Genomic DNA, 25,701 nt, shown 5'->3' on the forward strand with positions numbered 1-25,701 from the left:
TCAAGGTGGCACAAGATCATATTTTCTATAATGTTTTGGAATAATGAGGATCCAAATATAATTAAAGTGATATCAAATTTTTTTTCCCTCACTAGAAAGTTGGAAAAGATTTAACAAAACTATATCTACTTCAACCTCTAGACCATTTGTCATAGCAATTGCCACCAATTTCCTTTTGGGAGAGAAGTCTACCATTGTTGGTGGTCAATTAAATTCCTTTGAGTATTTTTAAGCTACATACTTTATTAAATTTGTGTCTCATTTAATACAAAAAGGCTTAAGGCGTCGTCTATGTTTCTCTACCCTTTCTCGTTTATTTTTTATAATAAAAAAATGAGAAAATGTCGATTCTCTAAGTAAGAAGCATAGGAGAGCGCATCAATGAAGAATAAGAAATAAGAATTAGAAAAGTCATTTATTGTGAAAGAGAGAGAAAAAAAAATTGTTAAGGTAGCCTCCGTGGTTGACTTAGACAGCCTTTTTTTTTTCATTAAAATGTATGAAATTTAATTTTTCTAACTAAGAAAATAGTGTTAGTCTTGAAATATCATCATTTGCACTGTAATATATCTTCTAAAGATATCTTTGGGCTGTAACAAAAAAGGAAAAAGTGATATGAAGAAAAAGGAGGCTAGACTTTGGATGCTTAGTGAAAGGAGCATCAATTTTTAGACTAATGACATTTTTCTTTCTTCCCACCTCTAGAATGCACATCTAAGCTTTTAATAATGGATTTCAACTACTATTCCCCACCCCTCCTCATGCCCTTTTCATTAGAATGAAAATTTGGACTCTAGCATGAGAAGTGTGAATGTCATCATCAATTCCTACACTAAACCCCCTCCCAAAAAGTAAAATAACTCCCTTGGTCCCACCCTCATTGTTGAAGGTCTAAAATTTCCTTTTTCAGTTCAATTAGAAGATCAAATCATATGGCTAAAGAGATTCTCTACTTAACATGGATTGATTAATGACTTCATTTCATGATCATCATCTCTTCTCCTTTTTATTTTTTTCCTTCTAGGTTCTAGATCATCTTCCTATTTTTATAAGCCTCACTTCTAATAAGACGTCATTTTCTCCCGATCAAAGACTCTATAACATCGGATTCGATTCACCTGTGGTGCAACAGGGGTGGCAAGTCAATGCACACCCAATTGCCCGAAGCATTTGAGCACACACACAAACGCATACCTCGAGGTGATCCAAACCATCACATGTGCATTGCCACCTCTGTTATGCCACAAAGTAGTCCCATCCTAGAACACCATAATAACATTTTTGTTGTTGGGAAGATTATTCCATGACATGGAATGTGGCCAAAGACCAAACAGACCCTTCATCTGAATTGGCCTTACGTTGGAAAGGTCAAATCGTTTGGAGTACGTCAGGCTTTTAGCATACTCAACAACTTCTACAGTTCATGGTAATTCAGGCAATATAGTGCAAAATACGGGGTATTACAGTAACTTCAAATACCTCGCTTTGTGTTTTATCCATAACCGGTCTCTGACGTCTGTTCTCTTTACAAGCTAAACCAGGTTTTCAGTTTTATATTTAATTGACCAAAATATCCTTCTACTAGTCTTTTTCCATTTCAGAGCATAATATTTTCCGCCATTTCAAGGTTTCTGGTCGGAAAACGGAATCCAAGAGAACCCCTTCTCTCTCTCTCTCTGTTACAGTATTTTTTAGGTTTTTGAAAGCATTTGTTTATTTATTTCAGCCATTAAAGGGAGCTTTCACTGTTATTTGTAGTCTCTCTTACGGTTCTGCAACTTTACTTTTCATCACTGAAGGAGAATGCGATTCTTCCGGTTCCGGCGGTTTAGAATATGAAGTTGAAGAAAGAAGAAGAACAAGATTGAAGTTCTTCCTTTTTGGTGTTGGATTTTCATTTGTTGTTTGCTTGTATCCTCTGTAAATAAATCCTAGTTTTTTCCTTATTCACTCCAACCTGCTTCGATAGTGTTTGGCTCAATGAAGTCGTCAACTCGGCTTGATTCTTTGGTGTTTCAACTCACTCCTACTCGAACCAGGTAATTTCTTTCGATCAGTAGTTACTACGACTTGTTTTGATTTGTTTTGAGCTAGTTAATCACTCATTCGAGGCATCAGGGGACGTTTAGGGTCGAAACTTGCACTTTTCTACTATTTCTCCGTCATTTAATCGGAAGAATGCTCTCCTGCCCTTTTTTTTATTCGATTTTCTTGTTTTGAGATATGAAGTGTTGCTATTCTCGATTAGTAGACTGAATTAGTACCAAGTATTGTGTCACTTTTCGTTCTATTTCATTGTTTGTATTTATTATGATAGAAATCTTGTTGAATGTTGATTATGCAGTTCAGGTTCGATTATATCCAATGTCTTCATGCCCTGAATGTTTACTTCTTCCTTTAAAACTTTTCTTTGTGTTGTGTTGTCTTTTGCTGCCTTTCAAGTCGCAGTTCTGTTCTGATAAAAATAAAACATCGCAAATTATGGAATTCACTAATCAAATTTTGAGTTTTTAACTAGCTCCGGAACATGATTTCAATGGTTGATTAGCTTCCGCATTTGACAATTGAAATTCAGGAGATGAGGAAGTTTTTTCATTTTCAAGTACGATTTGAATTTTTTTTTTTGTTTTGTTGGCAACTTGAATTGTGTATTTGTTGCTATGGTACCTGTTCTGAATGGAATTCTCCATTTTACAAAGTGAAAAAAGAAAGTAACTTTTGGTGACAACTAAGTATAAGCCAATAAAAGATACTGAACAGCACAAGAAGGGAAGAAATTTCCCATTGTCGTTTCATTAATATTCACGCTTACTCAGTTCAATAGTCAAGAGTTAGTTGCATATTGTTTAGTTATGATAGATATTTCTGATTCCATTTGTTGTTGATTTCCTTTAAAAGATTCATTTTGCCGATTGTATCACATGGTGCTTGGCTTCAAGTATTTTCTATAGAAAATTCAGTTTCCCTTGTCCTTCAATATATGTTGTCCTATTTTTAATAAATGCATTTAAGTGTGAAGAATTTGGTCTTGTTTTCTGTGATTTTGAAGCTCCCATTTTTATCAGGGAAACACTTTTGTATCCTTTTCAGAAATGTCAAATTCATCATGATATGCTTTTTGTTTGTATTTTATCCACTTCGATCAGTTTCTAATGGAACATTATTGTTGCCTTTTTATCAGATGCGATTTGGTTATCATTGCCAATGGGAAGATGGAGAAAATTTTCTCAGGGTTGCTAAACCCATTTCTTGCCCACTTGAAGACAGCCCAAGAACAGATGGCTAAGGGAGGTTATTCAATTATCCTTGAACCACGTCCTGGAAGTGATGCAACATGGTTCACAAAGGGCACTGTAGAGAGGTGAGTTGGATAGCTTTTCATAAACAGCGTGATTCTCTTACTTCTTTACATTGTTCAGTGACTCATAATTGGGATTTAACTATTGGACCAGCAAATTCACTTGGCTGAGGACCAGTTCCTGAATGTGTGAACAGTGAACACTTTTCTGGAACACTCGGCCAAGTTAAAGCAGAAGTCTGGCACTTGATGATCAATCTAGTTACATTTTGTCTGTAGTTCTCTCTGAAAGGCAGATTGCAGAAAACAAAATTCTGTGAAATTGAATAGGCACTACGTTTTGCAAGCGCGCAGGGTGGGGGACTTGCTATTTTGGGTTTTTTGAGCATGATTTCAGTCTAGTTCGTTTGAGCTGAATTTTTCTTGGAAAGTAATAGTTCTGAACTTAGCTTGTAAGAGAATCTGACTTGGGAATCTTAATTGGATTTTTATGTGTTAATGTCTTGAACTTTTTGTAAGACAAGTGAATGCTTAATAGAAGCATGTGGAAGGATTAGAATCACCTAGGATCATCAGGAATCTATCTCATTTACTACTCTTAATGTGAGAATTGATAGAGTGTTTGGGGAGTATCTCTAGGATCCATTGATTAATATGCGTTACTTCCAGGGTTCCACTCAGTTTCTTGACTCTTCATGTGATCCTATTTCTTGTTTTCTTTTATTTTTAGAGTTTCCATTCTGGGATACTGGCAGTGTCAGATGGAACTTCAGAAATCAATTAAGTTCCCAGTATGAAAATCATCATCTGCAACCACTGTGAAGTTCTATCCTGCTTGTCATTTTTAACCCTTTAGATGGAAACACTGTTCAGGTAAAAAATGGATTTGCTTTTATTTGGTGATGATATGAATGCAAATCTACTCTATTGAAAATCATTTTATATTTGTCTCGATATTCCAATAACTTTAGAGGGAGAAATCTTCAAAACAGACTCCTCCTTGAACTGATAATCGTGCATCCCTACTTTCCAATACTTGCTTTAGACCCTCTGAAAATTCAACAAACATAAAAACGTTAGGCTTGGTTTAGTGCTGTACTCTGGCAGTTATTATCTGATTATTAGGTGATAGATAATCTATATATTACTTTTCTTGTATGTTTATTGATCCAATGTTGAGCCTGCTACCTCGTCAGATGGGTACTCTTGGTTGCAACTGTGAGGTGGCCATTCAGTATCCCTTTCCGTGAGGGAAATTACCTCTCTGATTCTTCTAAGTAGAGCATGGCAGTTATGATTAATTTATGTACCTCAGGTTTGTCCGGTTTGTGAGCACTCCAGAGGTCTTGGAAAGGGTGAATACCATAGAATCAGAGATCTTACAAATTGAGGAGGCGATTGCAATTCAGAGTAATGAGAATTTAGGTTTGAACACTGTAAGTAAAAATATGTTTCCCTATTTCATGATCTATGTGTTTAAGTGCTTGAGGAGTAGTCAATTTAAGCTTTTCCCTATGCTACAGGTAGAAGATCATCAAACCAGATTTGTGGAAAGAATCGAAGGTATTTTCTTTGTTTCTGGATTCACAATCATTCGGCTGTCTCTGTGGAGATGATCGACTGGAACTTATTTTCTTATTCTTTTTTCCCCACCTGTTCCATCTCTGGTTACCAACTCCAATTTAACTGTATGTGGTTCATAAGAATAACCCTTATTTTTTTGAGTTTCCTTGTGGATTTTTCTTTCCCTTCTTTTTTTTGGGAAGGCTGATTTTGAAATTTATATTGGAGAGTTCATTTGTTCTCACATCATGTGCTTTTGGAAAGGTAGCAAGGCTGTATCCGATGCTGATGTGGAGAAAGCAATAGTCCTTTACAAGGTATTTTGCACACCTTATACTTCACGAGACCATAGTTGTCAAGGTGTCACCTATGGATCTCCTAGGTGTCCAGGCGCCTTGGTCACGTATTGGTGTCACCTTGCGTTCAGGGCCTCCAGACCCCTCGAACGCCTTGGATCGAGGCAACACATGATAACCATGCATGAGACGATGAAACTATTAATGAATTTTCTGAAGTTGGTTTTCTTTGTGTTATGGCAGCCTGGGATGCATCCACCTCAATCAAATGGATCCACCATGCAGGAAGAAAATTCAAAGTACATACTGATCCTATGATGAGTAATACATATTGTACATCAAAACTGATGAAATTGTCGAGGGCTTACATAATTGTTACGATTTTACCTGGTGAAATGTTTTCATTCTCCAGTTTCTTGAATGTTCTGTACCATATATAGTGGTATTTTTATGTCGCCAATATAGTTCATGGGCAATACATATGTATGGCTGCAAATGATCCAATACTAGTGTTTCTGCGCTATGTGAGAGGATCCTTCTTGTCCCCCCGTCCCCCCAACACTTTCTGAATACTGTTGTGTTGCTGATCATGCTTTGCACTCATTTTCTGTATGCCAACTTTCTTATTCAAACAATCTCTACTTGTCAGTCTTATCTAATGTCTTCACTCAGTGTAATGTCTAACAACTTACATAAGTACACATTCTACATTTTATCTTTGTCTGATTTGATTTATTGTACTTGTCAGAGTCAAGCTCCAGAGAGTACTGGAGACTCGCAAAACTGTGCTTCAGAAAGAACAAGGCATGGCCTTTGCACGTGCAGTAGCTGCAGGTTTTGAAATGGACCATATGGCACCATTGATATCATATGCAGAGTGCTTTGAGGCGACGCGTTTGATGTGAGCAGTATTCTATCATGCTGACCATTTCTTTAGAAAGTCTTGCTGATGTCAAATTGCCCTCCGGTTTGCTGATTGGCAATTGATAGCAATATTTAGTCCCTGATGAATTTAGTTTTCTCCTTGCGACAGGGAAGCATGCATAAGGTTTATGGAGTTATGGAAGCAGAAGCATGAAAGTGGGCAATGGCTTGAAATTGAAGCTGCTGAAGCAATGTCCAGCCGATCAGACCTGTCTTCCATGAATGTCTCTGGCATTATGCTTTCCAATGATAACAATAAACAAAAGGAATTTAGTGAAGCATGGCCTGATTCCCGTGGTGAGATGGGCTTAGAAAGCAATGGGAAAGCAAATGTTGCTGATGCAGATAGGAGTTTACAGCAAAGTGGAGGTAGGTTTAGTTTATGGCAGTGAAACCTTTCTTACTAACGCAGCTTGTGGGTAAAAAATGTGGATGCATTTGCAAAATTAATTAAGAACCAATGTCAAGAAAGTAAGTCCCGATTCTATAGAGTATGCGAGTGTGCAGCAATTACCATGTGAAAACCACCAACCAGAAAGAAAAATGTTTTATTGTGCTGGCTAGTTAACCATGAACCTCATTTGCAGAATCCTCTCCTGCCTCAAAGGAACTAAGGATGGATCAAAAAGAAGAATAAGACTTTCTAAGAGAGAGAGACCTAAAATCACTCCCAATTTTCTATCAATTATATTTTTGGAATGTAGAAGAAGAAAGTTGTTTTGTTTGAGAAGGAAAGTATAAGTTGGGTTTAATGCAATCGTGCCTTAACCAGTTTTGCATATGGGCCTTTTATTGTGTATGTTTATGTTCTTTCTCATTAATCATTATTATCTTCTTTTCAGTTAATTGAATTTTAAGAACTTCTTCACTGTTTCTTCAAGCACAGATAAAAATCCTCTTATGGACCCACAATTGCCATTTGGCCACCATGAATATTTTCAAGGTCAATTCCAGCACCCTATGTTCCCCCAGTGGCCTGTTCATTCTCCATCTGGTGCACCACCAGTCTTTCAAGGATATCCCATGCAAGGCATGCCTTACTATCAGACTTATCCAGGAAACAGTCCGTTTTTCCCGCCACCCTATCATCCTCCTGTGGAGGATTCTAGATCCAATGCTGCACAAAGGATTGGACAGAAAAGGCATTCCATGAACAGTAAAGATGGCAACACTGAATCAGAGAGTGGTATGGGTGTCTCCAATTCAAAATCACCGGATGGTTCAGAGTTGGAGAAGGAAGGTTCACAAGGTCAAGAACAACATGGAAAAGCTGGTCGATCAGGTAAAAGAAAGTCAGGCATGGTTGTCATTCGGAACATCAATTACATTACATCAAACAGGCCAAATTCATCAGGAAGTGAATCACATTCAGCTTCTGACCCTGAAAGTGACAAGGACGCTGAGGATTTACAGGGTGATGTTCCAAATGGGAAGCACAAGAAGTCTACAATATCTTCTAAAAGTAAAGGAAGCCGCACAAAGTGTAGTGATACCTGGGATTCGTATGATAAGCACGAGACTGTGTATGGACAGGTGACAGATGGTGGACACTGGCAAGCATTTCAAAACTGTTTACTGAGAGATGATAATGAAAATTCATGTGTGGTCAATGAAGGTATGTTTGCAATGGAAAAAGAGGCTCAAGTTAGAAGGAGAAGTACAGCTGGTGGAGATCCTATAATTCCTCATGGACAAGATTTGGGAGAAGTGCAAGAAGGAAGGATGACCGAATTTGATACAATCAGTGCCAAGCTGACCCGAATGTTGAAGTTAGAAAATGAGGGGTTGGTACTCTCTAAAGGAGAGTTACCTGGTGGAGGATTCAGAGATGGTCAAGTGGATGTACAGTTGACAGAGATGGAAGGTGGAAGGCGAGGATTTCGGAGGACCTCTAATGATGATTTCATGATATATGGACGAGAAAATCGCTCAGGGGTTACAAACTCTGTCTCAGATCCACTGTCTGGGAATAGATTTGAGCATGCAGCAAATAACTTGGGCAGGAACTCATCACAGAATGTTACCGATGAATCCTTTATAGTTCCTGTCAGGGAAAACTCAGCAGATCAGACTGGAACTGAGAGCAGAATGGCAATTGATATCAGGTCTGAGCTACCATCTGCACTCCAGAAGACAGAAGACTCATCCAGTAGGATTAGGAGCCAACTCAGCTACGAGCCTGATGATATGAGCTTGATGCCAGAGCGTGGGTCGGAGAGGGAAACTATTAGTTATGACCCTGCAGTAGAGTATGAAATGCACGTTCATACTAGAGATGTCACAGTACGGAACATAAACAAAAAGGAGATTGTGACCAAGGAAGGTTCAAAGAAGTCAGACAAAGATAAGAAGTCTAAAGTTGTACGTGATGGCTTGGAGAAGAGGAAGATTGAGGCAGCAACAAGGAAAGGGAAGCAATCAAAATTGAGTCCCTTGACTGAAGCACAAGCACGTGCTGAAAGACTAAGGGCCTACAAAGCTGACCTTCAGAAAATGAAAAAAGAGAAGGTATTTTTTTCTTCTTGTTTATTATCAACCAATGCTTAATAAAGTGCCGATGTGTTGTTCAGAATATATTCCACTATTTCCATTTGTACGTTTACCCAAGTAAGTGGCTATAATCTTGCTTACAGCCATCTTCAGCTAGTTTAATTTGACTTCCTAAGATATTTCTTTGTTTGAAATTTCAGGAAGAGGAAGAGATACGACGGTTGGAAGCTTTGAAGAGAGAGCGGCAAAAGAGAATTGCAGCACGAGGAAGTTCTGGCCCTGCTCCATCACCATTGCCCTCTCAGCAGACCAGATCACGGTTGGCAATGAAGCTCTCCCCAAGTGCTCAGAAATCAAAGTTCCGTGACCCAGACCCTGCACTAGTATCACCTCGACAAAGAGTGCCTTCTAGAGCTACTTCCATGGGTTCCAATGATTCTCAGAAAATCACTAAAATCAGCAGTCGTCATGGTCTAGGGGGAAATGGGATAAGCCGTTCAGTGTCATCATTACCTGTGCAGAAAAAAGGGATTGAAGGCAGCACACCTGAATCAAAGGCAGCAACGAGAACAAGGAGACTATCAGACCCTAAAACAAGCAACAGGCATCATGTTTCTTCAGTAAAATCACGAAATGCTGAACCAGTGTCAAAGCGAAAATTGTCTAATGAACCTGAGATCAGAAAGATCTCTGCAATTATGAGTCTTGACAAAGCTAAAGCTGGAACTTAGGATTAGAACCTCAAAAGGGCCTTCAGACATTGGCTGGAACAATTCCGCAGCTAAAAAAGCAACAGAGAAAACATCTGTAAACAAGTCTTCCATATCTTCGGAAGCCACTAAACTGAGCAATGATAAAACTGCACATAGTGGCAGCGGAGATGACAACCCAATTATTGAGAAAACTGTTTTGATGCTTGAGCCTGAGGTACCCCTCAATCCTATTGCACAGGCATCTGAAGAGAAGATGGGGGCAGAAAAGGGACCATATGATGAAGATAAAGCGGGAGAAAAAATAGAGGTGGTTTCAGAGTATGCTGCCATCCGTGCTCCAGTTTCACCATTTAATGGAGATGCCAGTGAATGTGACTTGGACGAGAGAACAGGTCTTTGTGAGGTAACCTCCATAAGCATGCAGCCAAATACTTTAGTTCCTTGCTTTATTTTGTAATCATAATCTGTCTACTTTTCAAATCATCTCTTTTTTACTTAAGCAATGACCTAACTTTTAATACCGGTGGCATATGTATATTAAAATATTCTGAAAGTGTGAAAGTAAAAAGAGCATATGAGGCCTGTTATGGCTTCATTTCAATGCAATTCTCTATTGTCTGAACCTAATTATTTTACTTTTTCATACTCAGGTGACAAAAGACCATGGAATGGAGGAATTACCAAAGGTTTCAAGTGTCAGTGTTGCCAACAAGCCATATCAGGCCCCATATGCTCGGGCTTCATCTTTGGAAGATCCATGGACTACAAATTTGGAGTTCAGCAAAGTACCAGCAACTAGTTCAGAGATGGGAGCAACAATCGTTGAGACTACCAAGGCACACGTATTTGATTTTGCATCCCTAAAATCTTCAGAAACAAATCCAGAAGCGTTGGGAAACCGTCGGGAGAAGGAATCTACAGGGTTTAGAAGGCTGTTGAAGTTTGGAAAGAAGAACCACAGTTCAACTGCAGCTGAGCGTAACGTAGAATCAGATAAATTGAGTGTTGAAGGCTTTGTGGCTGGTGATCATGATCCAACAACTGCTTCTTCTGATGAAGGTATACATAATTTCCATTTATCCTACGAAGAGGACTGAGAATGTTCTTAAATGAATTTTTCCCTTTCCAACTTTAGCTTCTACTATGCTCTGTACAAGTTACGAGAGCAAGTGAACATCAATGATAAAATACAAAAAAATTAGATAATTTGGACTCAACTGGGTAAAAGCCCATCAACAAACTAATTAATTATAACTTAACAAACCCTCGTCTCATTTCTAATCTGTGTTGTGGTGGGGGGGGGTCCACATGTCTAATGTGTGTGAAATGCTGAACTCTGCTGGTGTAGCAGTCTTGTGATCGTTGAGTTCAGTTTGCTAAATGAAAAATTCATCAAATCTATGCAGATCCATGATGTAGCAGTTGGTATCATTGGAACTCAGCCAAGTCATACTGAATTGTTGCAAAGAATAAAACAGGAGAATGACCTCACAATAGAGTGAAAGGCCATATGATTTTAATGAAACCCTCATCACTAATGGAATTGTCCCACTAGTTGATGTCTGTAACTTTGGCTCAGTTAGGTGGTTCAAAGCCTGTGCAGAATTGTATCTTGGCCTAGTCAACTTCATTTAATTCTGAACTTTGCTCCCTTTCTAAACTTTGATTTGTAAGACTGATCTATGTCCATCAACTCAAAGTATCCATTTATAGAAGTAAAATTGACTCGGCCAAATTTAAACGTGGAGGCGTAATTATCGATCAGAGTTTCATCTTCTGTCTTAATGCAATGCATGAGATGACACTTCAATCTGTTGATATTTTCAGTGCATACACTGAAGAATCTTATATCCCGAGATGAAACCCCCGAGTCAGTTACTACTGCACAAAAGGGTGAGAAATCTTTTTACATTCTATGTGCCTAATAAATTGGTATGCATATTTAATAGAAAAATATATTCCCTAAAGATTTCTCACAAAAGGGTGAGAAATCTTATTATATTAATATGCTTTGTTGATTAAATTGATTTGCATTTAGCTCAACGGCTCTTTTTCTTTTGGTTCTTTTTGGCTACAGCTTCTAGACCGCTATCTTTGTTGTTGCCATTTCGGAACAAGAACACTGCAAAGAGGTTGGCAACATCATGATAATATGTGAAGATATTGAGGTGGAGGCAGGTTGAGTGTCTGTTTTGGCCTTTTTATATTGAATAAATTCAGTACACTCCCCCAACCCCCCAAAAAAAAAAAAATTTATAAATGTTTTAATCTGATTGATTTGTACATATCTCCTATAGCCGTAGAACTGTGTAAGTGGGTATTTTCCATTCCAGGCCATGCTTAATGCCCACAATGTTGAATTGGTCTGCTGCTTTGGTTATCTATTGTTTGTTTTGGTCTGATGAAGTAACAGTTCTTTGTACAGCTACATATCTCCCTTTGCACAATAGCTAATAACTCTTACAGAACAGTTTATATTATTTTGATCCTACAGAAAGTGTAGCTCACAGGGATCGTGTTCTGGGACCTACTTTTCCCACCTCTTTGCCTGATCTGAAAAATAAAATATTGAACTATACAGGCTTGATTGTGTCAACAGAAAAAGTTTCCGAGCTGATATTACTGGACTGTATGGCAACTGAAGTGGAGGGTGAATCGGATATTGTGAATCGAAATTGACAGGTAAAAACTCTATCCAAAGATGAAAACTAAATGGTTGCAATGAAGGTAAGTAAGGTACGATTGAGAATGGAGGTAAGAGAATGATGATCATAATAGATTTAGAGTTGTTCGGCACACATGCCTACATCCACTATCATCATACTATAGAGCACTTCATCTATTCTAAAGAAGTTCTATCAACAGTACACCCTCTTCCGATGATCTCCTGTAGGCAAAGCTTTGGAAGATGGAGATCATTCTGCCGTTCTAAGTGTTCTTATGGTGGTGTTCATCCAATGCCGCCGTGCTGAGGCTTGCTGGTCACCTTCTTCACTTCGGTTATGTTTCGGTGAGTTTAAAGGGCTCCACTTCAAGGACTGGATTTTCCTTCTCTACACCAAATTGGAGTTCCAAATCAAGAAGACTTTAATAATCAATGGACCTCTCTCTACTTTGGCAGATTTGGATATTCTTTAATAATTTCCACAGAAAAACATGGAATTTGGGTGCAAACTAGTTCTTCAATGGAGAGCCTACACAAGAAGTACTCATGTGAATTCCCTACCACAGGGTTCTGATTACTTAGGCTTTCTTTCGACCCACCATTTCCTCTCTCCAAAACTTTGCATTAATGCATCTACATTGGAGCAAATTTTCTTGGGAAATACAAAACAGGTTATTAAACGAGTTGGAATGAAACACAAAACAGATTCAATAATGGAATGGCCCCTTTACTATGCCCGTCCTGTTAACTGTCCTAAAGCAAGGCAACAGCTAGGGAGGCAAGGCTGCCAACCGAAACCGAGACGTCCCGAGAGAGACACTGAAAAAAAACCAACCTAATCTCGATTTGATTGATTTCTCATCACAGTGTGCCTAGTCCGTCACTTGACTCACCAACCCTCCTTTATCTACCTGAAAATGAGATCATTGCATAGCTTATGAGAAAAGTCGGGTTAGAGTCAGGAAAGAAGTAAGCGAATGACAAATGTATCTCTTCCAATTGGCTAGCTTTTGCTCTACTACGTTTTCTCGAAATGAACAATGTGGAACCTAGGTAAACAGAGCTAGAGAGAGACAAAAATCTTTTAAGTGAACCAATTTTCATAGGTTCATCCCTAGTAGAGAATGATGAATCCCTACACACACTATGACACACTTACTGCTTCCGAACTTGGACCAGCCCATTTTGAATTACCGATCCTTTCCTCTTATTACCATACCGAGCGGAGAATCTTAGGGATACATGACCTCAAGAATTCTAGCCCATGAAACCAGAGGATAAGACCATAATCTCCATCCGAGTTCAACAAGGAGAGCCATATTATGAATTGGATTATTGTTTCCTATAAAGGTGTGACTATTATAAGTGCACGAGGATCCATAGAAACACACGAGGAAACATCAAGGTGTCATTTTCCATTTCATACGGATAGACACCCCATCAAATGTGTCTGACCACTGGCCAGACTCCCCCACAACAATTTTTCCGAATTGAATTGTAAAACTTCTCAACCCCAACCCACACAGAAATTTTGGCAAACAAATAGCCTCTCAAGAAACAAATGACCAGCGCCTACTCTTACCATGAACCCCATGCCAAAAGGTAGTATTCAAGGAATCCAATTAATTACAAAAAAAGAAACAGAAAACTGAAAACAAGACATCCAATACCTATTGAACAAATATAAGCTTGAGACAAAAAAGAGCTTCCATAGACCTAGTTTAAAAATTGATGTGATGAACAGACAAATGTCAGAATAAATTTAAGAAAATATGAATGATATGTGCATCTCTTTAAACGGCACGACCTAAAACAAAAAGTCATTAGCAAATAAAAGGGGAAATATCTCCAGAGCCTCTCTTCCAACCTTAACCACCTTGAAAGGTTAAGCTCTCGCTAGACCTTAAGATCAGAGAAGTCTAGATGATCACTCCATAATTAAAATAAGGTGAAAAGGTTTATATCGTAGAGTGTGGCTCTTGCACTAGAGAATAAAATGATCAACCCCTATAAAATGAAAAATGATATATCTATATATGCTACCCCATGCACTCCCATTGATCCTCACACACCAATACACATAGGAAACACATCCCCCAAAAATATATGAGAAAACTACCCTATCCACCTAGACACAAGCGGATGCAAACAAATAAAATCTTGACCCTGCCCAGATGCCTCCCAACGACCCCCGATCTCCCAATGGCTGCACAAGTAGACGGTTTTCTTGACCAATAAATATATAATACTAAAGAATCTTCAACGGTGCAGGATAAAGTTATGTGAGCAAAGGTAGAGATTTACAACACGAGCTTTCTTTCAACTGCCATGTAATTGGAGAACAGCTGATACCAGGGATGGTGGAGCAACCCTTCGAGGGCAGAAAGTCCTGAATTATGCACGGTTCAATCAATGGAAATGGATAGAAGCACAATTCTTAGATCGAGGAATGCAGTAATTTTCCATCATCAAATCTACATTTTAACACCAACGGCCTATGTTCAGTTTAAAAAGAATTGCATGGGTGCATAACCCAGGAAGCAAACTCAACTGAATCCCAGCAACTAAACCAGCTGAACATCAATGATTCCAACAGACAACATGATCTTTGTAAGAACCTCCCTCCAAGCCCAAGGGTCTTCAGCATGTTCACACGAGCAATATAGATTCAAAAATTAATGAGTTTACTGAACAATAAAAATTCTCACTAAAACTGATCATATCCGATGCATTGACCAATATTACTACCAATCGAAATGCTTTAGCCTCTTAACAAGTACCAAGATAAGACGAGCGAAAAAATAAAAATTTAGTTACTGATGACAACTTCAAAAACCACAAACAAAATTGATTTCTCCAAATCAACTCTACTCATGCGCTCTCTTTCTTCAGCTTTGCAAGCTCTTGCCTGATAGCTCCACCCCTCTGCACAAACAGTTACAGAACCAATTATCCTCACAGAAGAATGAGCAGAGAACAGTCCAAGCTGCAATGATTTAAGAAGCTAAAAATAGACAAACTCCCAAAGGAAAAAAAGAATAAGAAATAGTTAATTACTATGAAATCTGACTCAATTAGAAGACTTGTGTGCCATAAATACTAAATTTCCAGTAATTTCTATCCTTGTGTATACTCCAAACAAAACTAATGAAAACCAATGGAGTTGGCCAAAAATGGTTTAAAAAAACACCAATCTATGAGATACAGAACAGGATTCTTTACAAACCTTGATCTTTGCCAGCATGATTTTGAACCTGTCAAAGTCGTTGAGAGAGGCCCTTCTCTTTTGGACAATCAGCTTCCTGCCCCATGAACTTTTCTCCCACTTATTCTTCACATCTGCCAGAACAGTAGCACATTATCATTTAAAAGTTATGTTAAAGACAAGAAAGCCATTCCTATGTATTGAGAATGAGTTGCTCCTCACCTGCTGCCTCCATGGCAGCAATCAGGGTATTCTTCTTTGGGGTTCTCTTGATGTCAATTTTAATATCTGTCAGTGAGAGCCTCTTGAAATTCATTTGGCTTCTCACCATGTCAGGAGCATCAACAAGAGCCTGCAACATTAATGAGCAATAGCAGTGAGACATGGGAAACTATATTTTGCAGGGAGGACCTCTAAGTAAGGAAAGGAAGAAAAATAAATAAGCATCAACACATAAATGGCCATAGAAACCATGATAATGTGACAAGATAATTGAGATTTGATATTTCTTGACTTAAAAAATGAGAGACTAGGTGCCTCTCAGTATTAGACCATCATGGATATAAAGACCAAGTGCAGTATCCCTACAGTTCAACATGCAAAGACATACTTGCTATTACATACTCAGCCATTTTGGCATCATACATGTCAACGGGATCAAGGAACATTAAGAGACATAAGTGCCATTCCTGTAGCCTAAAAGGAGGACTTCAAGTTATAAATAAGTCTTTATACAACACAGGTTGGTCATTCATAAGTACTCAAATAGGTTGCTTCTTTTACACATGCAATCCAATCTAGACAAGCGTAGCGCCTCTTGGCGTTGTAGTGGCTGCCAGTGCAGTGGAACCCTGGCCCAAGTCTAGGAAGAACTCACTTGTTCGACTCCCCCCAATCAGATGTGTAACATCCTGTTATCCAACAACCACCCCACCCCACCCTTGGCCGCCCTTCCTTGAGTTGGGACACCAACCTCTAGTGGTCTATGACCCCTCAATAGGATCTGACCCAAAAAAAATCCAATCTAGACAATCACTTCATTAGGGTATCCAAATAAGCTGTGCAACCAATGAACCCAGCAAATTTCTAAATAAGTAACGGGGAAAGACTGAGCACAACCACACTGTGCCCAGCCTTGGGCCTATTTCTCTCCCCCTGGGAAAAGGCTCCCCTGCCCAGCTCATATTGAACTGTCCATAGGTGCATGCCGCTAGCACCCACAAGCGGGAAATAGAAAATTGGGTTCCAAATTCCTCTTCACAGAATGAATCGACACTCTGAAATAACATCATTACAAAGCAATTTGTACATTTCCATAACTCTTCAACTGCATATGCAACGTATTTGAGTCATTTCATTCCTTTTTTTCTGACATTATTATTTCTAGCCTATTTTCTTTTTTAGTAGAATATTGTTACTAATCTCAACCAGAGACTATTACAACCTCCCTCATTAATTCGTCACGAATTCCATCTTCATCCAAAAAAAACTAATCTTTTTAGTACATACATCATATCGTTTCCCTAAAATGTAAAATCCGCAGGTAGAGAACACAGACACACGCCATGAACCTACAAGTAATAAAACATGGAAGACAGTAGTAGCAACAACCCATCAAAGTCCTAAAATGCATTTGATGTATATATAGCAGTCTGATGAAGACGAAACACTAATGAAATTCGCATTTCTTAACACAATTATACCGTTAAAGTAATAATTCGAAAACATACGAACAGAGATCGGAAGGGGGCAGAATCTGAGGCAAACACAAGCTGAAATCAAAATGCTTACCCTATTCTGGTCGATAACATCGACTATAACGACGAGCTTCCCATAATCGTTCCCGTAGTTAACGAGAGCAACTCTCCCGATCTCAACGTACCGCTTGAAAGGCTACAAAAACAATCCCAAAACGAAGAGAGCAACTGTTAGGTTAAGAGAGAAGCTAAATCAAAAACTAGTTAAAGCAACGAGATGATCGAGAGAAAGAGGAATCACCATTATCGCTGCTGGGTACGAGAGAGGCGACGAAGAGGACGAGCTTCAGGAATTTAGGGTTTTCGTCTCGGAGAAAACGAAAGTAGGGCTTTATAACATTATATAGTGGGCTAGATAATAGAGATGGCCATGGGGCTGGCCGGCTGGACCAACTCTAGCCCGGCCCAAGGAGACCTAAGCATTAGGTTTGAATGATATTGAACCAGCCAAAGTAAGCTAGCCTTATAAGATTCACAACTTCTTGCCACATGTCAGATTTGGAGGTTGAAATCTTATCACGAGGGATTGGTAAGTGGGATAATGCATGGTTTAAAGTTTAAACATGAATTTTGGCTTGGTCCTTTCTCATCTTAGGCCAGATCGAGTTAACACTTGGGCCAGATCAAGAATTATGGTCGTATAAGTTCTTAAGATTTGTTCTTCGTTCTCTCATTATTTTTGTTACACTTGCAGGACACACAATGTCCTTGCTGATTTCTTAGCTACTAGTTCATCTAAATTTAGGCTCTCACATACTTGGTGGTTGCCACCACGATCTTTCATTGTAAATACATCTTTGGGTGTAACAAGGTGTCTCACCTTAGATGTTTTTTCTTAATGAATTCTCTTCGTCAAAAAACAAAAAACTTATGCCAATTGTCAACCGTTGAATATCATTCTAGCCTGGGGAAAAAAAAGTTCAAAAAATGGTTGCTATAGGCTTAAAAAAAAAGTAATTTTCATTAAATAAATCCAAATTTGAATTATTTTCAATTTATTTTTAAATTATGAGAATTGAACCAAGTGCATAGTCGTTTCCTAAGTCATGCTTATTTAATAATTTGCTATGATTTTTGCTGTTGTGGAAATTTGTGCTTCACACAATTAGGATCTGCACCTACACCAACAAGAAATTACGCACGAGAGAGGGATTCGGAATCAACCATGAGGAGGGCCCCTTCGGATGCTTAAGTCATGATTGAACAAACAACAGTAGTAAATACTAGAAGTCTGCAATGGTACTTGAGAATAGTAAGGAATTCAAGAAAAGATTACTAGTGGTTGAAAGGTTCCAACATAAAAGATTTAGAACCATGTGCTTTGGGTCCTACTTTCCATTTATAGAAAAGGGAAGAAGGAGCCCTAATCTTAATTTGGAGGAATTCAAAGACGGCGATGCTATTGTCAAATGCTTGGCTTTATGATGAACTTTGTTTGATAGGGCAATGTAGAGTCTTAACCCTCAAGTAATCGATGTGGCTTCACCCCAACATTGGTCTAAACCGAGAATTCCACCTGAAGAAGTTCTCTATAGATATCTGGCGCTTCCATCATGAGGTCGGATCAGGTTTGTACTAGAACATAAGAGAACGATCCTGATCCGTGGATTTAGAATCAATTCTCTCTTTTTCATTTAATAGATTCTAAATCTATGGACCAAAAATGTACAAGAACATTCTTGCACATGAACCTGATTTGTTCACTCTCATCATGGCTTCTGTTGTGGGACGAGGATTGATGGGTCTATTTTATGTATATCAATTTCAAAAAAATGCATGAGATCATGGAAGACTTCTAGAGCCATAAAAATAGATCCTACCCTGTCTTATGAGACCTATTCATCATTGCCATACCTACCTCCCAGGTGAAAAAAGTAGGTATTTATATCCTGCAATTCTTTGATAAGGGACGCATTTCAGAAGTTTTCCCAATGCATCCTACAAATATCTCTGTTAGGACGCAGGCCAACTGAGAGACTCCACAAGTATCAACACTGAAGTCTATCAACTAATCTTTAAAATGATTGGTTAACTAACTTAGCATTTTGGATAATTATTTACAGAAAGCCTCTAGGCTATTGGAATCATTACATAAGATTTTTAAGTCATAATTTACAAATAAAATCCTAATCATATGTTTTCTTGAAGATTGATCTCTATCTCCTTTATCTTTTGATGCTCAAGCTTGCTCCAGTCTTGGAATCATGAACTCTTAAATTCTTATGATTGGTGAAGCTTCTAAGATGTCATCAAGGCTTTAAATTTCGATTCAAATGTGTCTTGCTTGATTTCTCCATTATACCTTTGTTGGATGCTTGATGAAGTCCAATTACATTCAACATGAGTTTGTGAGAACATTTTAACCTTTCACAACCAAAAAACATGTTAATATTCCTAAGGACCATCATAACTTGAAATTCAAAATTTTTTGAAATTTTTTTATTCATTTATTTTCTTTTCTTGGCTACCAAACTTAGCCTTAGGTAACCATGTTTTACATCACCAAAACATAATTAGAGACAATAATTAGCAAAATGCAATATGTCAATAAATGTTATCAGTAAGTAATTAAATCATGTTACATGTTAGTCTCTTTGAGGATTAATCAAGGTGCGCATAAGCTGGTCTAGACACCCTGGTTTAAAAAATAATAATAAAATATTTATTATATGTTGCTAAGTCACACCTTCACCTTGATACCTTTACCCACTCTTGCATTTTCTAAGGTAGTTATGACATAATCATGATAAAGATGTTCAAAGTCAGACCAATGAGATCCCTTGATAGGAACCACTGATCAGGAGAGGTGGGTCCTACTATCTACATCTTATGATGTATATATTATTCCAGTAATGGAATTCTAAAGGGCATTTCTTCTCTTATCTCTACATCCACAAATAGATCTTTTCTGATCATGGAGATCTCCTACTCCTTAATTAGACCTATTATAACAGACATTATCACATAACCACCCTTAGGCCCTTGACCAAATATTTACCTTTTATGCTATATGTTGTGAATCCAGATACTAATTAAGGGGAGAGGGGGATATTCTACCATTTTGGTTTTAATAGTAAAAGTTGAAATACTAAAGCTATATAATGTATTCATTTTATTCTACTCAACTGGCCAGTGATTGCTTCCACCAAAGATAAAGTTGAAACAAAAGAAGGTTTATTGGATGCATTCCAAACTAACTTTTACGGATTAGAATGTGAATGACATCTTTGAAGTTTGAACGAACATTTTTTTCTAATATGAAGACAAGACTTGGCAACTAATTGCAAAAGGATGAGCTTTGAATTAAAAAAAATAATAATAAATAAATAAATAATAATAATCTTGACACCCAAAGGAAATCAATTAGATGAAAATCCTGATATGAAAGAATCAATGTGATTTGAAATTAATTATTAACATAGCCTCCAAGGCTGTAAATGCTTTTTTGTCGTATTTGAAATAGGTTAGTTGCAAATGCTTTAGATTTAGAATCTAAAAATACTTTATTTAAAAAATAAACATGAAAAAGCAAGCTAGATAGGAGCAAAGCCTTAAAAACTTGATCTTAGTATCCTGATGTATTGTATTTCCAAGCTATCAAATTGGGAGGAGGGGGGTTGACATTTAAATAGATCTATGAGATTCATCTTCAACATCAAAGATTAAGAGAAATAATGGGTATATGCCTACCCTAATCTCATTTAAGTTACTATAATATGATACTCCAATGTCTTTATTTCTAAAAATGATTCCATCAAGATTAAGAGAAATCTTTCATAAAAAATAAATCTAAACTCAACCCCCAATGAAAAAGAATGGGAAAATTAAATAATTACTCACTTTTGGGTTTACCTTTACAAAACTACCCACTTAAAGTTTCAGTAAACAAAAATACCCAAAAATCAGATTTTGGTTTACAAAACTATCCAACCAAAGTTTCAGTTAACAAAAATATCCAAAATTAGCTTTTGTTACAAAACTACCCAAAACAATGATTCTCCTTCATCTTCCACATACAATTAAGTATTTTTGTTAACTGAAACTTTGAGTGGGTAGTTTTGTAATCATAAACTTGATTTTGGATATTTTTATTTACTGAAACAATGAGTGAATAGTACACAACCTAAACCTGATTTTTGGTATTTTTGTTAATTGAAACACCCAAAATGGATAATCATGTAATTTTCTCTTAAAGAATAACATCTATTACAGAGGCAGAGGCAGTTTGGTCATTTTACATTGTTAATCTCGAAGACTAATCCGGAAGACAACTTTCAAGTGTAGATTATGGATTTACCTTAAAAAAAAAAATGTAGATTATGGAATAGTAAGTTGGTGAATTGAAACAGGGCCATGTACAGTGCACCAAAAGGTATTCTATATGCTGATTCATAATCATTTAATTCCTCATAATACATAAAAAAGTTACTTAAGGCACCAAAAGCCTCAAATACATAAAAAAGGACAATAATGGATGGTCTATATATAAATGGTAATGACTCCACACAGCTACAGTTGGGGTCAGCCTTGAACAACTTGCCTTCCTAATCAAAAGATAGATACAGATCAGGTGGACAAAAGGAAGGGAATATTACCTTATAATTTCTAGAGAGAGAAAGAGATATTTTTCTAGAGAGAGAGAGAGGTTGGGCTCAAGACTTTTTCTTCCCTCACGCTATCACCTTAAAGAAGCATTCCATGTGGTCCTATATGTATTTTAATTTTATGTACAACACCAGCCGTTGATTTGGAATAGTGACATCATCGACGTTTGCAACCTTGAGGAGTATAGTATCATTGTCGTTATTCATTGCCTTATTATGGATTTCAATGCATATATTCCTTCCATAAATATTTAATTTGGCTTTTAAAACTGAGGGAAGGGACCTCTGGACCTCAATGCCAAAGGTGAAGTAAAAAATCAATATAATCATGGATGCAGTACAGAGAGAAGAAGGAGAAGCCAAAGAGAGAAGAGAGGAAAAGGTGATAGACACAAGCCTAAAGGATCTCTCAAGGAAGCTAGAGGAATTTGCTAAAGCTAGAGATTGGGAACCATACCATAGCCCTAGAAACCTACTCCTTGCAATGGTAAGTGTTCAATCTCCCTTCAAATATGTTCTATTTGTTGTTTTCATCTTTATTATTTCCGTTGTTAACCACCTTCATCATAAAGATGATAGCCGCAGTGTCTTCATATAATTCTCCCTACTTTGTTTTGCATGAATTATTGTAGTCTGACTCTACATTAAGTTGGGATAAGATTGAGTTTATTGTTGTTCTTGTTGTTATTGTATTCAAGTAGTTCTCGAACGAAGCAAAAGGGCATTTCCATTGAAAAACAAGGCCCTTGAAACCCATATGTACCCCTATCAATATTTTTGACATTTATACAATACGCACCTTTCTTTTAGCTGTTTTGGTATTCCAAACTTGTCGATGGATGTTTTTAGTAAGGTGAAACTCAATTTTGAATAATTTTATAATTTCCCCTAATTTTTAATACCATAACTAGTAATTTGCAATAGTTATACACACACCTCCCTCAGCTCTTCAATTTTGGATAATTATTGTATGATTAGTGTTTTGGAAAACTAATTTTTCATATATATTTTTTTCATGGATGTACAGTTCAGATTGCAGTTTTCAATCCCTAGAGATGTTTCCATTCTATCTCATGTCTTTCCCCTCTCCTTATAGACTTAAAGGAATCAATTTTCCTAATAGCAATAAGAGGAATTATACTTTTCAGTGAAAGTATATATTCCTCTATTCCAAACCTTTCTATTAAAAATTTGTAATTGGATATTGATGGGACAAATTCCACATAAATCTTTTGAGCATCAAATGAGTTAATATACAAGATGTTAACCTTGGAATTAAGCTACATTAGGAGATCTTTCTTCTCCCCCCCCCCCCCCTTTGTTAACAATATTAAGAGATCTTTTTTTTTTTTTTTTAAGGAGATCTTTCACTAATTACTTTCTAGGGTAAGAGAAATGAAGGAATAAAGTCCAAAGTTGTATCAATTCTACCACTAATTGCTTTGACCAAATCAATGTGAGAGCATGAGAGGGATGAGAGTACAACAATTTGCTCATTGTATGCAAAGTATATAATTTTGGCTACCCTAAACAAGAGCTTCTTCTTACACAAAAAAATAAAAATAAAAATAAAAATTGTGCTTATTTATTCAATTGCATAAATTAATTGTCCATAAAATTGATAGTTATGATGACGATGTTGATACGCGTTTCAAAACATGGAATTGGGGATCAAATCGATCTCAAAAGCCTTAGAATGGTCTTCAAAACTAAAAACTCATCAATTTTAAAGTTTCTTGTCATAAATTGGCCATATCAGATTGGCTGAAATTGAAATTGATCATGTCATTCTGATCTGAATCTATTGATTCATCAGTCCATTTCCCCATTTTTCAAACCATAATGCTTATGATATGGGTGGTCGCCTTTTGTCGCTTTTTCCTTTTTTTCCAATGACGAAGAGAAGAGTGATGGTGATGGTGATATTGATTACGTTGATGATACTGATTATTTATTTATTTTTTCTGATGCCTAGGTTGGTGAGGTTGGAGAGCTATCAGAAATATTCCAATGGAGGGGAGAGGTGCCCAAGGGCTTACCAAATTGGGAAGAAGCTGACAAAGAGCATCTTGGGGAGGAGCTATCTGATGTACTGTTGTACCTCATTAGGCTGTCTGATATGTGTGGTATTGATCTTGGGGAAGCTGCAAATAAGAAAATTGTTAAGAACGCCATCAAATATCCAGCATCCAAGGTCTCCTAAGGGGGCAAAATATTGCTCCATCCCCATCTTTTCTTGCCAAGTTAATTAAACGAGGTGGCAACATGTTTCTATCTATACCTTTTCAAAATCAAAATAACAATAATAATATAGTTTTGGTTATTAGAGCTTGTTTTAAGGGTTTTGGGAGCATCTAAAATCCTGTATGACAACTACTTATAGAGACCATTTTTGTGAAAACATTAATGCATAGTTTGAGAGTTTGCTTGAAGATGAGTTGGCTTTCATTATGTTTGAGATCTTTCAAGTTTCTACCTAAAAATTTGAGGTGTATTTTTATTTTGTTGAGAATAATGTTGGATACTATAGCTTTTTAAGTCTTGAATTTGGTTGGTGAATGAATAATATGTAATATAAATATGCGTGTATGTTAATGCTTGGAGGGTACCCTATAGGCTCTTAAAACTAATTGAAAGATTCTACAGGGGAGCAGCAAGGGTACCCTAGAGGCTCCTAGAACGCCTTGCCCAAATTTATATCGAATAAAGATCTCCATGTAGTAAGTGTGGGGATGTTTTCTCACTCTCACATTCTAACAATGTGGGGCTTGCTTCAACAGTCTCTCTCTCTCTCTTGTCTAACCATGACTCCCCCCCCTCCTCGTTGATGAAACCGTTTCCCACATTGTAATTGGTGTGGCATGGAAGATTCTTGTTACATGAGCGACATGGGAAACCCTTGTCTATTTTGTATTTGTAGTTCAATGTCTCATTCACCATTAATATGTGCACAATCATGTTTTTTTTATAGCAATCACAGATTTGCATAAGTTAATGTCTTTTAAAAAAAAGGGGAAGAGGGTTCTCTCAGCAAGTACCAAAGAGAAGCATCCCAGTGAAGTGTGGTAAAATAGTATATATCATAATTCATAAATTGGAGGACAACAAAAATATTTCATGTGAAAAGATAAATAGTGACACAAAGGTGCTAACTTCCTTACCACAGTGAGAAAAATGTATACAACATACATGAGAGAGGGAAGAGAATGTGCATTTTCTACAAGTTGATGGTGGGATTCCACATATTCCTTGAATTTTTATTTTCTCTTAATTATAGAAATAGAAATATAGACTCTGAAAATCAAATAACACCCTAAAGATGGAAATAAACCTCAAAGATATAAATAGAAATCAGTCCAACAAGAATCCAGCTGCCACCCCTTCCTCCAATGAACTTTGGTGCTGCCATCGGAATTTGTTGAAAATTTAACAATTTAATCATGTTTGACATGTACTTCTCACATCGTATCTTAAATTTGGGCTAATTTGTTTATGATAAGTATAGTTGGAAAAGGAATTTTTTTATCCCGGTGAGTCACCCGAGTTGAGTCAATATTTTGAAAATTCTAATCAAGAATCATGATTCGGGCATGAATCGTCCAAAACAAATCAGACTTGTCAAGAATCGTCTGAAACAAATAAGACTAATTATTATTATTTGAATCACCATCAACTCGGTGAATCTAGTCATTTTTTTTTAATTACTATTAAACCGGTTCACTACTTTCGTAGTTTACTTTAAGTATATGAATTTGAAATCGAAACCGTTTATCGAAACATAATCAAACCGTTTACACCAAAACCGCAAAACCTTTTAGTAAATGATTCGGTTATGGTTTCAAGTTTCAGGCCGATTAACTAAACGGGTTGAAACCGAACCAAGCCGTTTAACTCGTTGGTTTCAAACCGAATTGAAACCATGAAAAATGAACCGTTTAAACCGTTTAATGATTAAATAAGTTGGTTGCAAAATATCATTAGTATCTCATTTGATTCAAAGATTGAGTGCTGCAAGCCTGCAAGTAATTCTAGAGGTAGCTTGCTTATTGTTTGGAATGCCAATTAAATTAATCCAACGTACTAAGTAAAATATATATTGATAAAAATGCAATTTTTTCCTTATATCATGTCATATTAAATATATATTTTATAATATTATAACACATATTCTTCTTTTTTTTGGGGG

At 37.1% G+C, this 25,701-nt stretch overlaps 3 protein-coding genes across 3 annotated transcripts; 2 read left to right on the forward strand and 1 right to left on the reverse strand.

Moving 5' to 3' along the window:
- Positions 1-1,581: 1,581 nt before the first annotated feature.
- LOC122088424 (COP1-interacting protein 7-like) lies at positions 1,582-11,714 on the forward strand. Its single transcript, XM_042657692.1, is given in 14 exon segments — positions 1,582-2,039; positions 3,182-3,361; positions 4,614-4,734; positions 4,822-4,861; positions 5,126-5,178; positions 5,401-5,456; positions 5,906-6,058; positions 6,191-6,450; positions 6,968-8,589; positions 8,772-9,292; positions 9,294-9,687; positions 9,935-10,343; positions 11,112-11,177; positions 11,362-11,714. Coding segments are annotated over 14 exon segments (4,005 nt in total). The 5' UTR covers positions 1,582-1,980; the 3' UTR covers positions 11,433-11,714.
- A 2,881-nt stretch (positions 11,715-14,595) lies between these two features.
- LOC122088425 (60S ribosomal protein L14-2-like) lies at positions 14,596-17,280 on the reverse strand. The gene is made up of 5 exons (XM_042657694.1): positions 17,153-17,280; positions 16,946-17,047; positions 15,377-15,506; positions 15,176-15,288; positions 14,596-14,874 (listed from the first exon to the last, which is right to left on the reverse strand). Exons 1-5 carry the CDS (start codon positions 17,153-17,155, stop codon positions 14,821-14,823), a joined length of 402 nt encoding a protein of 133 aa, XP_042513628.1. The 5' UTR covers positions 17,156-17,280; the 3' UTR covers positions 14,596-14,820.
- Positions 17,281-21,803: 4,523 nt separating this feature from the next.
- LOC122089863 (dCTP pyrophosphatase 1-like) lies at positions 21,804-24,070 on the forward strand. Its single transcript, XM_042659602.1, has 2 exons — positions 21,804-22,002; positions 23,491-24,070. The coding sequence occupies exons 1-2, from the start codon at positions 21,844-21,846 to the stop codon at positions 23,716-23,718; spliced, it is 387 nt and encodes a 128-aa protein (XP_042515536.1). The 5' UTR covers positions 21,804-21,843; the 3' UTR covers positions 23,719-24,070.
- The last annotated feature ends 1,631 nt before the right edge of the window (positions 24,071-25,701 follow it).

This window comes from Macadamia integrifolia, chromosome 9, assembly GCF_013358625.1.
Source record: "Macadamia integrifolia cultivar HAES 741 chromosome 9, SCU_Mint_v3, whole genome shotgun sequence".
Classification (NCBI taxonomy): Eukaryota; Viridiplantae; Streptophyta; class Magnoliopsida; order Proteales; family Proteaceae; genus Macadamia; species Macadamia integrifolia.

Coding starts and splice junctions, on each gene's coding strand:
- LOC122088425 (XM_042657694.1), bottom strand. Junction 15,507..16,945: donor ATGTTATCGACCAGAATAGG/GTAAGCATTTTG, acceptor TTAATGTTGCAG/GCTCTTGTTGATGCTCCTGA. Junction 15,289..15,376: donor TGCTGCCATGGAGGCAGCAG/GTGAGGAGCAAC, acceptor CTGTTCTGGCAG/ATGTGAAGAATAAGTGGGAG.
- LOC122089863 (XM_042659602.1), top strand. CDS start 21,844: ATGGATGCAGTACAGAGAGAAGAAGGAGAAGCCAAAGAGAGAAGAGAG. Junction 22,003..23,490: donor GAAACCTACTCCTTGCAATG/GTAAGTGTTCAA, acceptor TCTGATGCCTAG/GTTGGTGAGGTTGGAGAGCT.